The sequence below is a fragment of the Centroberyx gerrardi genome, chromosome 1 (genome assembly GCF_048128805.1).
Source record: "Centroberyx gerrardi isolate f3 chromosome 1, fCenGer3.hap1.cur.20231027, whole genome shotgun sequence".
Lineage (NCBI taxonomy): Eukaryota > Metazoa > Chordata > Actinopteri > Beryciformes > Berycidae > Centroberyx > Centroberyx gerrardi.
In genome coordinates this window covers 17,855,731-17,871,409 of record NC_135997.1, presented here as the reverse complement: position 1 = coordinate 17,871,409, position 15,679 = coordinate 17,855,731, and the positions used below count along the sequence as shown (strand labels likewise).

At 41.6% G+C, this 15,679-nt stretch overlaps 2 protein-coding genes across 2 annotated transcripts in view; both read right to left on the bottom strand.

Moving 5' to 3' along the window:
- def8 (differentially expressed in FDCP 8 homolog) overlaps window positions 1-15,679 on the bottom strand; it is a 150,223-nt gene that overhangs the window by 120,036 nt on the left and 14,508 nt on the right. The window lies entirely within an intron of this gene.
- On the bottom strand, window positions 4,677-15,082 carry LOC139918556 (mitochondrial inner membrane m-AAA protease component AFG3L1-like). The gene is made up of 17 exons (XM_071907973.2): window positions 14,960-15,082; window positions 13,083-13,173; window positions 12,906-12,974; window positions 12,675-12,793; window positions 11,910-12,059; window positions 11,722-11,796; window positions 11,443-11,567; window positions 11,063-11,336; window positions 10,602-10,739; window positions 10,196-10,349; window positions 9,968-10,075; window positions 8,564-8,689; window positions 8,277-8,387; window positions 7,493-7,608; window positions 6,989-7,189; window positions 5,947-6,141; window positions 4,677-5,348 (listed from the first exon to the last, which is right to left on the bottom strand). Exons 1-17 carry the CDS (start codon window positions 15,071-15,073, stop codon window positions 5,121-5,123), a joined length of 2,394 nt encoding a protein of 797 aa, XP_071764074.1. The 5' UTR covers window positions 15,074-15,082; the 3' UTR covers window positions 4,677-5,120.

Here is a 15,679-nt window from a genome sequence, read left to right as displayed (position 1 = left end):
AGACTGAACTCTGGACGCTGTGCTCTGTACTGTAACTAAAGAAGATGTGCAATACATATACTCTCCTCTGTCTCTCCCTGTCTCTCTCTCTGCCTCTCTCTCTCTCTCTCTCTCACACACACACACAGACATACACACACACACACACACACGCATAATCATTGTGTTTTCCATGCAAGGGGTTCTTATTGCACTCTGGGCTGCCAGAACTTTTAAGCTTTGTTTTTGGATGACAAACAGGGTATGAGGCCAGCAGAACAACGGCACCTCCATCCTTACAGCCTTTCAGGAGCGGAAGATACAGCCGGGAGGCTGAGGCTGGCCCACAGCATGGGGCCAGACCTCCCATGCAAAGGTCAGGCACTGGAATTCACATTGAATTCACAGGATACGAGTTGAAACATCGAGCAATAGAGTGTAAGTCAAAATTAAAGATCAAGCTGAGGCTATTACGTTATGTGTTGCCTGAAAGTGTGTCAACAGGACTGTCTGTTGCCTGTCTGTTGTGAATGACTGGTAACGTGAGCAGTGGAATTGGGTTTCAGTGAGGCCACTCGCTAACTTTATATCTCTTCCATCACACCTTCTCCATCCTTATAAAAAAATGTGTGGTGTTATTACAATTGCCTGGGAAAAGATTGCACTTCTCTCACTGAATTTAATTTACATTGCCCTCCAGAATTATTGGCACATTCGGTACAGATGGCTCAAACAGCTGTGAAAGATAAACAGAACAAGTATGCAACATTCTTAGCAATATTCCATGCTCAGTTTTTTTTTCTTTTTTTTTCTTTATTTAGAAAAATTGTTTAGATTTTTTTTTTTCCATGTTATTATGCATTTTGAAAATGATGGCTGACACAATTACTGTTGCTAAGCTAATTAAAGTCATCCAGAGTACTACATTGCTGGTCAAATTCCACTGATTCAATATCTAGATGGGTAAACAAGCAGTTGAACTGGAAGTAGAATTCAGTCAGGTGGACTTTAATAAGTTTTGCATGAATGCCAAAAATACAATAAAGTGCCAACAATTTTATAATCATCTTTTAAAAGATGAATTTAACTGTAGACAATATACAAAATGATGCATTTTTTTCTTATTTTTCTAAGCATAGTTTATAGCTTATCACTTGTTTCATTTATCTCACTTTTAGCTTGTCTATACCAAGAGTGCCAATAATTCTGAATGCTGTAACACTATGGATCAAAAGTGACACTGGGATGGTAGAAGAATAAAGAAAAGTCTGGAGAAAAAAAGTATTTTTTTCTTTAAGTGTGATTTATTAAGTTACAACTACGGTCTGAAATACCAGCCTCATTCTACAGTATGTGATGCAAACATTCAGAGCTCACTAATCAATTTATTGCATACACATCCTAGGTCAGACAGTATTCAGCACTACAGTATATCAGGTCCATAGTGTCTCACCCTCCTTTACTGTACATATGGAAAATCTACTGATCCACTATCAAAAGTCTGGAACAGAGAATTGGCACAAACTGCTGAAACTGCTTTAGTTCCATAATAGGGTGCAAAAGGTTGATGGCTAAAGTTGTAAGGCTTTATGGCAATTATGGATTCTGTCTTTACAACGCCAATGAAAACCAAGCCTTGTCTGAGTGCTCCAAATAGTAAAGTTTACATTCAGTCCTAATTGAGATGGGTGCATAAGGATGGCTGCCTCACATCATTACTAATGACGTGGTGCAAAGTATCTAACATTGTTCCTGTTCATGTGATGATCAGCATTTACTCTACTGACTTGGCAAAGAAACCAATAACATCAAACCTCAACCTCAAAGTTTGCCACCAATTATATACTCTAAAATACGAGTAGCTGAAGGAGACTCATAGTGTTTTGCAGAACTAGCTCTCCTAGTGTCCTAAAGTTAGAAATCCCTTCCCAAACCATTTTGGACTCTGTTATTGCAAGTTTGAAAAAGCTTGCTGTGCACTGTGAGATGGGATAGGAGGACCAAATCCAGAAGCCCACATTCTTCATGCATGTAGCCCAAAAGGTCTAGAAAAGGGGAAATAGTAAGGTGATTCGTGTTTCACATGTAGTTGTTACTATGGGTAACTGATAGAGACCCAGGAAGACATTTATCTATCCTACGCATTTGACCACTGAGTCAACTCTTATTCAACCAGATATGAGCACACTTATACAACTCCACACACGCCATCATGTTATGAGGTCAAGAGTACGTACAGTATGTACCAACACCTGTCATTTGACACCATCACACATATAGAAGTGCAGGGGACACACTGCTGCAGGCATGTACAGAGCATAAAAAGCTGTGTAATATGTTACTTTTGACAGATAGAATGTGGCTATAGAATCCTAGAAAGTGACATCGTCCTTTCAGAGATGTTGGGTCTGATGCAGCAAAATGAAAATACTGAAAATATAAACACGGACTATTGAGGGATAAAAACTATTTTTTATTGGTGTGCAGTTGAAGCATTACCACAGTAGCCTCACAACACAAGATGTTTCTTTTGTCTTCACATCTCAATGCACAGTCAAGAATGCTCGTTGACTTGTAAAAAGAAATATTCATTAAGAAAAATCCGAAACAGCATGTGGTCAAGCAGGCAACAAAATAACACAAAATAGCTCACACCAACACAAGAATACACCACCGTCCTGTTCACTGTTTTTGTAGGGTTCATTTTATGTTATGTCAGCCTGGTTGGGGTCCTGTGATGTTTTGTTGGAAAATCTGATGGAAATTGATTTAATAAAAGGGACTCATACAGCATGACATGAGTTGAATGAGCACATTTTACATTGAATAAACCTCTTCACTCAGCGCAGGAACAATTAGCTTGCCAGCTTGCTCAAAATCATGGAGTACAACCAAATCAAACAGATTAATTTCTTCATGGCAACAGTGTGTAACTAACCCTTCTAGGAATGTATCCTATTAAAATGATAATTTGCTCCTAATAAAATGAGGATGCAGGGAAATTCAATGGAACATTTTGTCTCTGTTGCTATGCTGCTTATCCAGTACCCATGTCCCATGTCAAATGAATTACATCAATTTTGGTAACAAAATCTGACAATAATTGTGATTAGATGGTCTAGCCTAGCTTGCTAGGCTCATAATAAAACATTCAAACATAAGCCCCGTCTGACTGGACCACAGCAATTTGTTCTCAAGGCAATAAGTAAATGCCTTGGAAATGTCTCGTCTCCTCTCTCTCCCTGGCTGTCAAATAGTATGTGTGTCTCAAAGTTGGAGGAGGATCACAAGGTATCCAGAAGGAGAGGCAAACATGAAAGAACCAATTAATCCTGACTCATTTTGAGCCCTTATCCCTTTGTTCATTGGAGAAATAACCACAGTAATTGTCCGGGGGGCAGTAAGCATCATCCAGGGAAGTCATTTACTGCATTTCTATACAAATAACTACAAGAAAACTCAGTATAACCCTACTGCAGAGTGACTATTCTGATCAACGATTTGTCCAGAAGATATTGTTTCAGAGGCAGTTAAAAACAGTGAGACTGTGAGGTACTGTGAGTAGTGTATGATACTCATGGTAGTGTGTGAGCGCCGAAGAGTTAAAAATCTGTTTTAGAGCAAAAACTATCATTGAGACACTATGTGGAATTCCATCTCATTACCTTTCAGCTGATTCTCATCCAGTCCCATTTTTACCCCTAGTAATAAAATAACAAGCAACATAAATGCTTTAGAGCAGTGGTTCTCAAAGTGGGGTCCGGGGACCCCCAGGGGTCCTTGAGGAGGTTCCAGGGGGTCCCCAGCAAAAAGGGGAATAATTTATTTTCACTATAATTCCATCCATAGGTAACACAATGACAGAATGTATGACTATTTTGGTCATGGGTTTCATACACTTTCTGTAATAAAACATCTAAAAGCAAAAATCTTAATCAGATGGGGGACCCTGGGATAAAATCTTATCAAATGGGGGTCCGTGGTCTAATTTGTGTCAGTTTAAGGGTCCTTGACGTGAAAAAGTTTGAGAACCACTGCTGTATGTACCTCCTTTTCTCCAGAGGTACATATTATATTATTGCTTTTCAGTTGAGATAAAAGTCCCAGGACATTTTTTTTTTCCTGTGACTACTAGTGTGTTATCAGAAACAACCAGCACACCACAGAGTGAAACTATCCGACATGCAGGATTTGAGGTTAAAAAGAAAATTCGAAAAGATTAAAAACAGTCAAGAGTGCCTTTGAAATCTCAGAGATCTGAGAAAGAAGAATCCTTGGTTCCCCGCTCAAGGAAAATACATTTTAAAATAATCTTTCTCTCTGACAGCTACTTAACAGGAAAACTAGGGAGAGATATTTTGGCCGTATTTCTGCCAACATTCGGAAAGTGGCTGCTGGAGTGGAGTGCACTCTGATAGTCCTCCTATGGATTTATGAGCACCTCTACCAAAGACTATATAGCCTGGGGGAGAATAAACACTTTTTTGCTGAAATTCAGAGAGGTTAGACGAGGGCAGTAAACCTCAGAATGAAATGTAGCTCATATAAAAACATGGTGCCAGTCAACATGTTACTGAAACAGAAAAGTATTTAGCAGACACATTATGTCCCAACACATTCTCAACCTTAGACGGTATATCTCACCTGAAATTAAATATAAATGTTACTGTCTTTGTAAAACTTGAGATCAGTAAATGTACTGCCCAACACTTCATATTAGCACTATGGTATGGTATGTTTACCAGTGTCATCGCATTCAAGGCCTGTCATCAGAGTGTGGGAGAACTGGGCAGATTAAGGCATCTTCAGTGAAAGTTAAGCCATAGAAGTCACCCTTCACAGCAACTTCACTTCTCGACTTCAAATTTCCCTCAAATTAAAATGAGAAGTCCAATTTTGGCATTCCCATTGGAATATAAAAGCTACAAAGAAAAATTGCACATTGCATAATCTAGGTCATTCCAGACCTAAACGCTACATCACCATCCCTCCTCCTGCAACTCTCGGTGAGATGAACGAGGGATTCTTTCATAACAGTAAAGCCGGGTCCTGACAGGCGTTAGTCTGGGCCACATGGCCCCGCCCTTCTGAAGTCTTCACGTTAGTCCAGTGGCATATTTGGCTTGGGGCTGCGTGTCCTCCTACAGGTAGAGCGCCTGTTTGCGCTGCTGCCTCTGCGGCTGCTCCTCATCCCCTCTGCTCTTGTTCCAGTCTTTCAGCCCTTCAGGCAGAGAGGTGTCCTCCTCCAGCGCTCCCATCCCTTCAACAAACTCCTCATATGACGACTTCTCTTCAAAGGGACGAGGTCCTAGCAGCTCCAGCATGTCAGCTTTGTCTAGAATCTCCTTATCTAGAAGACGCTTTGCCACCTGCAACGCAAGACAGCAGACAAAGTAGTGAGCAAGTATGATAAGAACTTTTAGGAAAAACATGTTTGTTAAAACTAAAACTAATGCTAACTAATGCAGCGCCAGAACATCACTTCTATTTGCAATTTGTTTATTTAATTTTTAAAATCTAAAAAGATGATCATATGGCAGTAGTAGGCAGTGTTGATTTCTTTTCTGTGGCTGCTCTATTCCTCACTATGGCAGCTGAATTATTCTGTTGGTATTCTACTCAACATGCTAGTAGTAGGAGTGAATACAATGTTTTATACAGCGAGAGTACATTAGGGATCAGAAAGTTATCTATTAAAATTTTGTGGGACTCATTGATCTGTATTATTATAAAGGACTAGCTATTAGCTGGTGCTAGTAACAAAGCTGGAAGTTAGTTTTCGCTACCTTTCTCAAAATTCCTTCCACTTGAATTTGCATATGCAAATTTGAGCAGAAGTCACCATGAATGGGTTATCAGTTGCTGCAGCATTGGTTACTGTTCTTGTGAGCCGCCTTTGAGAAAGTCACTTTTCATCTTTACTGCCCTTTGTTCTTTCTAATCGCTCTCACTGATAACATTCCTCACCTTCTCCACCAGCTCTCTCTTGTCGGTGACAAGCTGATGTGTTCGTTGGTAGGCAGCATCTATGAGCGAGCGGACCTCCTGGTCTATAAGCTGGGCTGTGGGTTCACTGAAGGGCTTCTCAGTTACTACGTCACCCTGCTGCGGGAGGTCGAAGGATACCTGACCCACCGCCTCACTCATTCCAAACTGTACCACCTAAAAGTGAAGGGAAAATGAGGACCATGTGAGGACTTGAGAGGAAAAAGTACTGGTGTTTAGTCCTAAACCGTTTGTACTAATGAGCCAAATGATTGCCAAACAGTGCTGCTTTGGTTCAATCACAGCATTTGTTATGTGTCTGAACATCTGGGCAAAGTCAAGTCTGGTTGAAACACAATTCTCTGGCAGAACGTGAGGGAGCTGTGTGGGCGAATAAATATGTTAGCTAACTTTACATGAAGCATCCGCAAAAATAGTAATTCAGTATGATCTCACTAAAACTCAATCACTATCTTCACTTGATTACATTTAAATATGATATGGTGAACAATATAATATTTATTCATCATTTGTTTTCTTCCCTCTAGTTTTTAAGCCATCTCATGCATTTTTACTTGTGTTTAGAGGAATCACAGCGTCACATTGTAAATCAGCTAATTTCTCACCTGGGTGAGTTCCATGTGTATCTGCATGCAGAGAACTCCCCTTCTTGTGCTTTCACATCATCATTAGCTATTTACCAATTATACACGTTCCACATTTGAATTCCCTTTTCCTAGAATGATACACTTCGTTTTTCTTCTGCACCTCGGGCTGTTAAAGCAATATACTCTAATCTTCAAGGCGTTAGCAATTTGTCTGCAAGCAACTACTTCTTTCTACAGAAATATTAATGAAATGAACAGTGATAGCAACCATCTGCCCTGTGTTTTTCAGCTTGTGGCTAGGATTCTGCGGAAAATCAAACCTGAAAGCCAACTAAATGTTCAGAATGGAAGAACTGTGTGTACCCAGAGGAATGTGTACCCAGCTGTGGAAGCTTGTCGTAAAGTGAGGTGATTACCTGTGCATAGGCGGACTGTGTGACTTTCCTGAGGTCGTCCTGTGCCCCGGTGGTGACTCGGCAAAAGAACACCTGCTCAGCCACACGACCGCCCAGCATCATGCATATTCTGTCAAACAGCTGCTCCTGGCTGAACAGGTACTGCTCCTTTGGCAGATACTGAGCATAGCCCAGACCCTTCCCTCTGGGAATGATCGACACCTGGGAGAGCAGACGGTATAATCATTTGGTGAAATCTTAGGGAAAACATACTGTATGTGCACAGAAGTATGCACATCGAACCAAGGAGGGCTCTCAAAAGTAATTCAATCATTCCATAAGACTTTCTCCCTTTCTACTTTCTCAAAACACTTTGATCTGGGCAATATCAAAAAGTGGAGCCTCTAGAAAATATGTGTCTGTAGAGGGTGAAAAAAAAGAGATGATGCAAGTGCTGTAGAAGCCTTTTGAAAGTCAAGCAACAGCGAGAGAGAAAAGGGAAGAGGTGGGAGACGGTCTGAGCACCTTCAGTAAGGGGTCTGCATGTTGCAGGAACCAGCCGACCACAGCATGGCCGGCCTCATGATACGCCACAGTAGTCCTCTCTTGAAGTTGCAGTACCTGGGTCTTCTTCTCCAGACCTGGGGGCGAGGAGGATGTGTTACCGAGCAGCATCGTGCACACGTGTGTGTTTTTGTAGAATGAGTAAGGTAGGGGCAGGGTGGAGGGCAGCGGAGTTAGATAGCTAGATATCCCCTTCAGGCATAGATATAGGTGAGAAGGGAATGTCTTTAGGCTGGGACACAAGCCCAGGGCCAAGTCACTGAGTAACCTATGAAGTCCACACTGAAGTGAAGCACTGCAGGATAGAATCCATGCTCAAAGTGAAATCTCATTGAGATGTATTATGATAAATAAGATTGCATTTACAGCCTGCCAGAATATCTAATACAACAAGAGCCTGGTGACATTGATGGGTCAATAAAAAATATTGAGTTTTGATTACTTTAATTTACTTTAACTTATTTTTCCACACAGCTAAAATTGTGGGAACTGGATGCCAAAGCAGCCATTTTCATAACAATAGCTGACAATTTGGACTTTTGTGTCACATATATCTTTTGATCAGAACTGCAAACTACAGGAGTTTACAGCAAAAATAACTAATTTCAGACTGCACCAACACTTTTGCCACTGACTAATATGATTAAGGTGTTTCACCCATATCCAATAGTCATTCTATGAGTATCGACATAATCCCATTACTGTCAAACTATTTGCGAGCATGGAAATGTGGTTATTAACTCACCTCCAATAACCCTCTCGACTGCCTGCTCAAAGTGCTTGGTGCTGACACACTGGTTGAGGTGGCGTGCTGCTATCAGAGCCGCCTCATTACACACGTTAGCAATATCAGCTCCTGGGATGCATAAGGAGAGATCATGACCGGGTTAGACTGTAATATAATGACACATTCCACAGCAACAGATATGAAAGTCAAATGTGCATGACCACTATAGATTAATTCAGGGACTGCGCTGTGAGTATGCACACACCCACACACACACACAGACACACAAAATCTCATGTACTCACCAGTAAAACCTGGAGTTAGTGCAGCTAATTTCCTAGCCAAAGCCTCTGCTTCTATGCTGGAGTCCAACTTGAGCGGTCTCAAGTGCACCTTAAAGATGGATGCCCTGCCCTTTATATCTGGTGGGCCTGTAGGAAGGGGAGACGACAGATCATGAATTTTATATCCCATGCTTTTAAACTAATTTTCAAGACTACTGCATTTCAAGGCAGAAGAAAAGAAAACAGAGGAGAGGACATGAGGACTTCAGCAAAGACCACAAAAACAAGGCATGAGCAAAATCAGATTTAAACTGTTGAATAAACAAAAGTCAAGGCTAAAAGGAAAGGGGGCAGAAAAAAAACTCAACAACACAAAGAGGAGCTGTGTGTCCCGTCCCTCCTGTCCTGCCTCCAGTTATATAATCCTTCTGTTTTTAGAGAGCCAACTCTCTTCATTTTGCCCCATTTTACTCTGTCAGAGAGAACACTGTCCTGCCCATTGTACAGCACTGCTGGAGCAAAGTGAATTAGATCTCACTGGGCAGAAACAGATCAACCATTTTAACCACAAAGATAAAAGCACACACTACAAAACACACACACTCCTAATGACATAACAAGTGAACAGGTGCAAAGAGACCAGTGGTAAATCTAATAGACTACGCAAGTGTTTAAAAAAGTACCCAATGTGGGCTTTGATAAGGTCATGCTTAACATCCGGTCTGCAAGATACAAAACAGTTACAAAGTTAAATCTGGGTCTGCATGTGTATTAGTCCCATTTATTTTCATGTGTAATATTGGACTGATGTGCAGTAGTAGACTACTGAGGTGGCACAGTAACAAATTCAGGCATGGACATGGGAGTATAATTCAAGAGAATTCAAATAGGAGTGGAAGTAATGAAACTCAAGGTTTGCTTCTGAGGCTGGAAGAAAGTGACTCAAGGACCTCAACACACATCACAGAAATAAGATGTGCTTGATAGTGGGCATGTAGGGACCTCACATTTCTTGAAAAGTCAGTCTTGACATTTGGATGAGGTCCTGTGGCAAGATGCAAATCAAAATCTGCAGGAAATCACTCTTCAGTGAAGTAGTCACACATAAGTACTGAAAGGCAGAGTCAAGAGGGCAGTTGGTCAAGGAAACCAACAATGGAGACAATGAGTAGACAACATAGAGCGAAACAGCCAAAGGAATGAAAATTTATCAAAACTGATTTGGAAAAGTGAATAAACAGACTAAAAGGAATAGTTAAAAATAGACTAGAGAAACTTGATATTGTTGACGATGATGGGGCAGAGAAGAAAAAAGATGAATGGCATTATTGGAAGTAAAGAAATCCAGGTGAGAGTAAGAAATTGAGGAGGCAGCTGAAAAGCAATAGAGGAAGACCACAGTAAAGAAACAGCACTATACTTTACCTATGTATATATGTCGGTCAAAGCGCCCGGGCCTCATCAGAGCAGGGTCCAGGATATCAGGTCGATTGGTGCCAGCCAGAATCACCACATTGGTGCTGGTGTTGAACCCTGCAATGAAAAACATCGCCAGGTTGGCTGCTGTGATCTCAGGGGAAATATTACACAGGGACTGGGAGAAAAGTCCATGTACACCGAGTGAGTCGACGGGAGATTCAGATCATCGCCTACCATCCATTTCCACCAGCAGCTGGTTGAGCGTGTTTTCCTGCTCGCTCTGGTCACCAAAGTTCCCTCTGCCTCGCTTCCTGCCCACAGCGTCTATCTCGTCAATGAAGAGGATGCAGGGGGCGTTCTTTCGAGCCATGGAAAACATATCCCTTATCTTACATAGGACACAGCAAAGAGAAATCAATTGAGCACCTCGGTGATTGAGAAATCTTCAATCAGTAATTCATCACAGAGGTCAGCACATGCTCCCCTAGAGATCCCTGTGCTAATATTGACAGTCAAACAAAGGTATATATCTATGTGTCTTTGGCATAGCAATCAAAAGAAAGCTGTACATGCTCTATCATTCCCTCAGATCAGCTATCCTGGCTCCTTGATAGAAACCCCCATCCAGCCCAGTACTCACCCGCGCTGGGCCAACGCCAACGAACATTTCCTGGAACTCTGAGCCATTGACAGTGATGAACGGGACGTCAGCCTCTCCTGCAGTGGCCTTAGCCAGCAAGGTCTTCCCTGTTCCAGGTGGGCCTGATAAGACTGCACCCTGAAAACAACAAGGCCATGCGTTACCTTAAAGGGGCTCTTTCTTTTCGGTTGGCCACGCCATTTTTTGAATCAGCCGCACCCTGACACAATGCTATATTAGTCTAGAGGGGTGTCTAGTATTCATTCATGTTGGAAAAGTGAGTATCAATTATAAAACTTACTTTCCAGCCCACAGTCTGTTTTGGAGCAACACCTTCCCACTTTTTTTTCAATTTCAAAACACACCCATCCCTCTACCTCTATTTTGCACTTTGTGACTTTGCTCTGTGAAAGGTGCTATATAAATAAACTTTAGCACTACCCCCTGATCTTTTAACACACCTTAGGGATCTTGGCTCCCAGGTCCTGGTACTGGTGAGGGTTCTTCAGGAAGTTGACCAACTCCAAGATCTCCAGTTTGGCTTCCTCACAGCCTGCAACATCCTTGAAACGCACGTCGATGTTGCCTTTTATTATCTTGGCTTTGGACTCACTCATGCTGAAGGGGTTTCCCCGCCCACTGCCTCCACGGCCTCCTGGCATTGGTCCTCGCCGCAGGGCAAAAACTAGAAAGCCAACCAGCAGCAGGGTTGGGAGAATACTGAATAGGATTGTCCTGTGAAGAAAGAGAGAGAAGTTCAATTAGGCCAACATCAGCACTGGCAATATTCCAGTCACTTAAACATGCCTTTCCCTGTAGGCCTTAAGCCTTCCTAACTCACCCATCACTTTCACTGCTGTAGACCACAGGTACTCTCCTTGTGGGGTCCAGACCCATCTCCTGCTGAGCCATCTCCAAGTTACGCTCAAATGTGTTCACGCTACCAATGTTGAACCATAAGTAGCTCTGAAATATACAGACAACAGATAGAATATAGTATATAATGCTATTCTAGATGCTAATAGGTTTCCTTTTTAAAAGCCTTCATGATCTAGTGTCAGGCTATGTCTGATCCAGCCATACCAGCAAAAAGACACAACAGTGTTTTCTTGCTACTAACCACTTCTGATGTTTTCACTCCATGGGCAGGAATTACTTTGACAAATTGTTTGTTGACAACCTCCAGGTGATCCACCTGTGTAGAGAGCACAACATGCATATTAAGTAATATGGTTTCAAACACAGGAGGAACACATAGGAGAAACTCAGATAAAGGAGATACCAATACTAAAACTGTCTATCTCTCACCAAGCCTCTGCCCAAGTAGTGATGCACAAAGTCCCTCCAGCAGATTTCCATCCCCGTCTCTCGGAAGTAGAAGTAGAGAAAAGCCGAGGCCATGCCTGCTGCGCCGAGTCCGAAATTGCGCAGTGTTTTTTCATCCAAAGGAAAATCATCCTGTTAGGTGCAAAATGGGCATCAGAGAGGGGAGACGGACTGGACCAGTTGATCACAGAAAGGACTGCGTCAGCATTCCAGTGAAAAACAAGCCACTCCACTTGCCCTCTGGCTGCTGCATGCCTGCCTCATACCAACTGTGAGCACCCTGTTAACAGCGTGGTTAACGGAGGACTTTTGTCCAGTTACAGTTAGCCTTATAAATATCCACCGACAATATTGCTTTCCCATTTATCAACTGCATAACTAGTTGTCAAACAGGCATGTAGCAATGTTTATACTGTCTTCATTAAAGCACAGAGGAATGCAAAGGTGAAACTCAATATTGATAACCTTATGCACATAAATCCATCATATAGGAATGAGTGTTGGAAACTTTGGTATCCAAGAGGTTAAATAGCCTATTGCGCGCATCTATGTGACACTGTTGCCAAATTATGAAGAATGCAACTTTAACGTAAACTGGAACTAAAACCAATCATTCTCAGATAATTTTCAGATTTTACTAAAAACTGAAAAAAGGGGATATTTCATCTATAGTTACTTTCATCTAACTAGATCAACAAGCCAGAAAGGTGACATTTATTAATAAAAAGAACTGCTGCAGATTTGCACCTGAAAACGTGTCCACCAGTCTGATTCCTGTTTTTTTCCTCCTCGCCTTCTTCTGTCCTCTTCATCATTTGCGTCTTGTCCTCCATTTCCCTGAGACTCTTGCTCTTTGGTGTTTTCATCTAAACAGTAACAACACAGCAGAAGTTCAACCATGTGCTGCATCAGAGGAACTAAGAAAAACAGGCAGGATGTACAAATGCTGCTTCTGATGATGATGATGATGATTCACACCTTCGACATCTTCAGCTGATTTGTTGACACTGGGGTTCTCCTCACTCTTTGGGAAAAACTTTTCAAACCCTAAGGCAATTCAAAATGCAAATGCAACATAGGAAAAAAAATTTAGTTCAATGTGTACGTACACATTCAATGACATTATACAGTATAAACATGCAAGAGGTACATTACCTCTTGGTGGTTTGTTTGAGCTAAGCAACCGAGCAAGTGTGAAATTGTGTTGATTTAATACTGTAGATTTCCTTTGGATTAGTGAAGTGTTCTGAAATAAAGAGATGATGAATAAATTAGCAGAGCTCACTGAACTATAAATAGACCTGTAGTGAAGCAATAATGACAGAGAGGCATTAGGTCATCATGCAATATTGTAGTGGATGTTGTTAAGTCCAGTGTGACATGGTGGGCAGGCAATACTAAATGATTCTACATGATAATCCACAGCCACAAGGTGCCTGTTGCTTCTATATATTCAGTGATACAAACGACCTTTCATGTTAATATGAGAAATATGCTGACACAGGTTTTTACAAACAACTCCAAAAACAATATTCACTGGAATCCCAGTACAGCCTGATTTTATTATACTAGTCAGTTGGCCCAATTCCAAGAAATCCTTATTATATTGTTTCCAAAAACCCACATATACTAGACATATACCAGACATATTGGACAGACAGTTGTTAGGAAACACAAATGGTATTACATTTCTAGCACGTGTGCATGTCAAAGGCTGATATAGCCCAATTGCTAAAAAAAAAATGTTTTGCCTAATTTGTTGTGCTACAACATAATTACCAAATGCATTTTACAAAGGTTTAAACAGAGTATTATATTCAGTGAAAAGAGAATCATAGAATTGTATGTGAAGGTATACAAAGAACAAATAAAGGAGACATCAAATGCGCAAAAGTAGCCTATATCCCTTTGTTTCATTTGAGCAAAACTGTCACTGGAAAATATGTATCATTTCATATCATGTCACACCTACTTTTAAGTTGTAGTTATGTGTTTGAAACAATATATCCAATCCTTGAGTTTTTTTGCCAATGAAGCAAATGCATCTAAATTCAGAAAAAATGACCATATCGTGGAACGTGCTGTTCAGTTAGGGATGGTGTTGAAGTCCAGCTCTCAAAAAAACATCTCCCTCCCATCTCAATATGTGAAAATACACAGCCTGAACTTCCAATGGCGTTTCTCTTGTCTGGTTTTAGTAGTAGCCTAGAAAGTAGTCGACTGAACGTGATGAGCCACACGTCCGAACACATCTTGACTGGAGGGTCGGATGGCCGGTTCAACGGGTCAGTGAACCTCAGCTCGCTCTTATAAAACTGCACTCCGTGGCTCATGTGCGCAGGATCATGGACAATCCAATCAATCACATTGCCAACATGCCAGTCAATAACCCAAATACTTACAAGCCATACAAGCAGGTTTATGTTTGCATTTACATTCAATGGACGTAGCCTACGGCTCGTGGAGCACATTGTCCACAACCTGTAGCCTATTTTTGCGTCGCACATTTTGAAAAGCAAATGCAATAAACTGTGACTTCATTTAACAACAAACACGCCTGCCTCACAAACGATAAGTTTATGCAACAGCCTATAGGCTATACCTAAACGTAAAGATCTGCAACGTTCTTCCTAACCACCGAACTAACAGACACGCCCCCTCCAAATAAACATTATGAAACTGAAGGAAACTGGCTTAAACTGACAACAACAACCAGACAACATGACAGAAAGGGGTCAGCTACCATGCATATGATATCTAAACAATGCAATTTGATCAGAGGGTGTCGGCGTCTGCTGCATGCATTGCAGAACATTGTGTTCTTTCCCCTATAGGCTGTAGCCTTCTTTCCTCTATAGATGCATCACTTTCAAATCCCCAAACAGTGCGACATGGCTCTAAAACCTGCAAAACATTACGAGTCCATGCGTCTAGAAATAGCAGTTGCAAATGAAAAAAGCTTGCATTCATCAATTTTGAGAAGACCATGGCAAGTTTACGTAAATAGAAAAACATAAACAATGGCACCCTACCGACGCTTTAGCACCAGTGTTGCGGAAAGTTGTGGATATGGTGGAGAAGTCTCTACCCCAAGCCCGGACCCGGCTCCGAAAGGGCCCGACACTCACTGCCAGCAGCCCCATCATGCAGCTACTGCCCCTCTGCTGTTGAGGGCTGGATCAATAGACCGAGTCCTAAAAGCATCAGCGGTTACCATGCAGCTGCTAGACCCCGGAACCCTGCCCCTCCAAACTCTCGATCATCTCGCGAGACTTGCGTTATGGAAGAGCAGTGCGAGATTGACTGATTGATAAGCTTGATCAGCTTTTATTTGTCGCTTTTGATTTGATTTGTCCTTTCAAAGGGCCAGCTGTTGTCAGAGAAAACCTGATTTCATTCTGTGCTGATAATCCCCAGCCAGCTGAAGGATAATACCGTTTTTTTATTTTAGTTTGTGCCAATTGTCCTCTCTTCTTTACATTATTCCTGGTGGTGATTGTACACACTCAGCATAACTTAGTTGGAAAGATCAAGGCTCGTGTTCCTAACTTCAGAAGAAGACATTTACTTCCATTAATTCTTGTACAGTATGAAAAACAATTTACACAAACGTGAAAATAGCCCGAGCGAGATAATCCACCACAGTAAACATTAGGCCTTAATTTGGTTTTCTCAAAGATTCTTCTTCACTGTGCCAGTTTGTCAGCTGAGATCTCTGCTCTGCTCGACACAGGACAGCAATCCTGTCCACA

Excerpts from the sequence above, each read along its gene's own strand:
- LOC139918556 (XM_071907973.2), bottom strand. The coding sequence starts at position 15,073 with ATGATGGGGCTGCTGGCAGTGAGTGTCGGGCCCTTTCGGAGCCGGGTC. Across the intron at positions 11,797-11,909 it reads ACTACTTGGGCAGAGGCTTG|GTGGATCACCTGGAGGTTGT; the intron begins GTGAGAGATAGA and ends CTCTCTACACAG. Across the intron at positions 7,190-7,492 it reads ATGCAGACCCCTTACTGAAG|GTGTCGATCATTCCCAGAGG; the intron begins GTGCTCAGACCG and ends CTGCTCTCCCAG.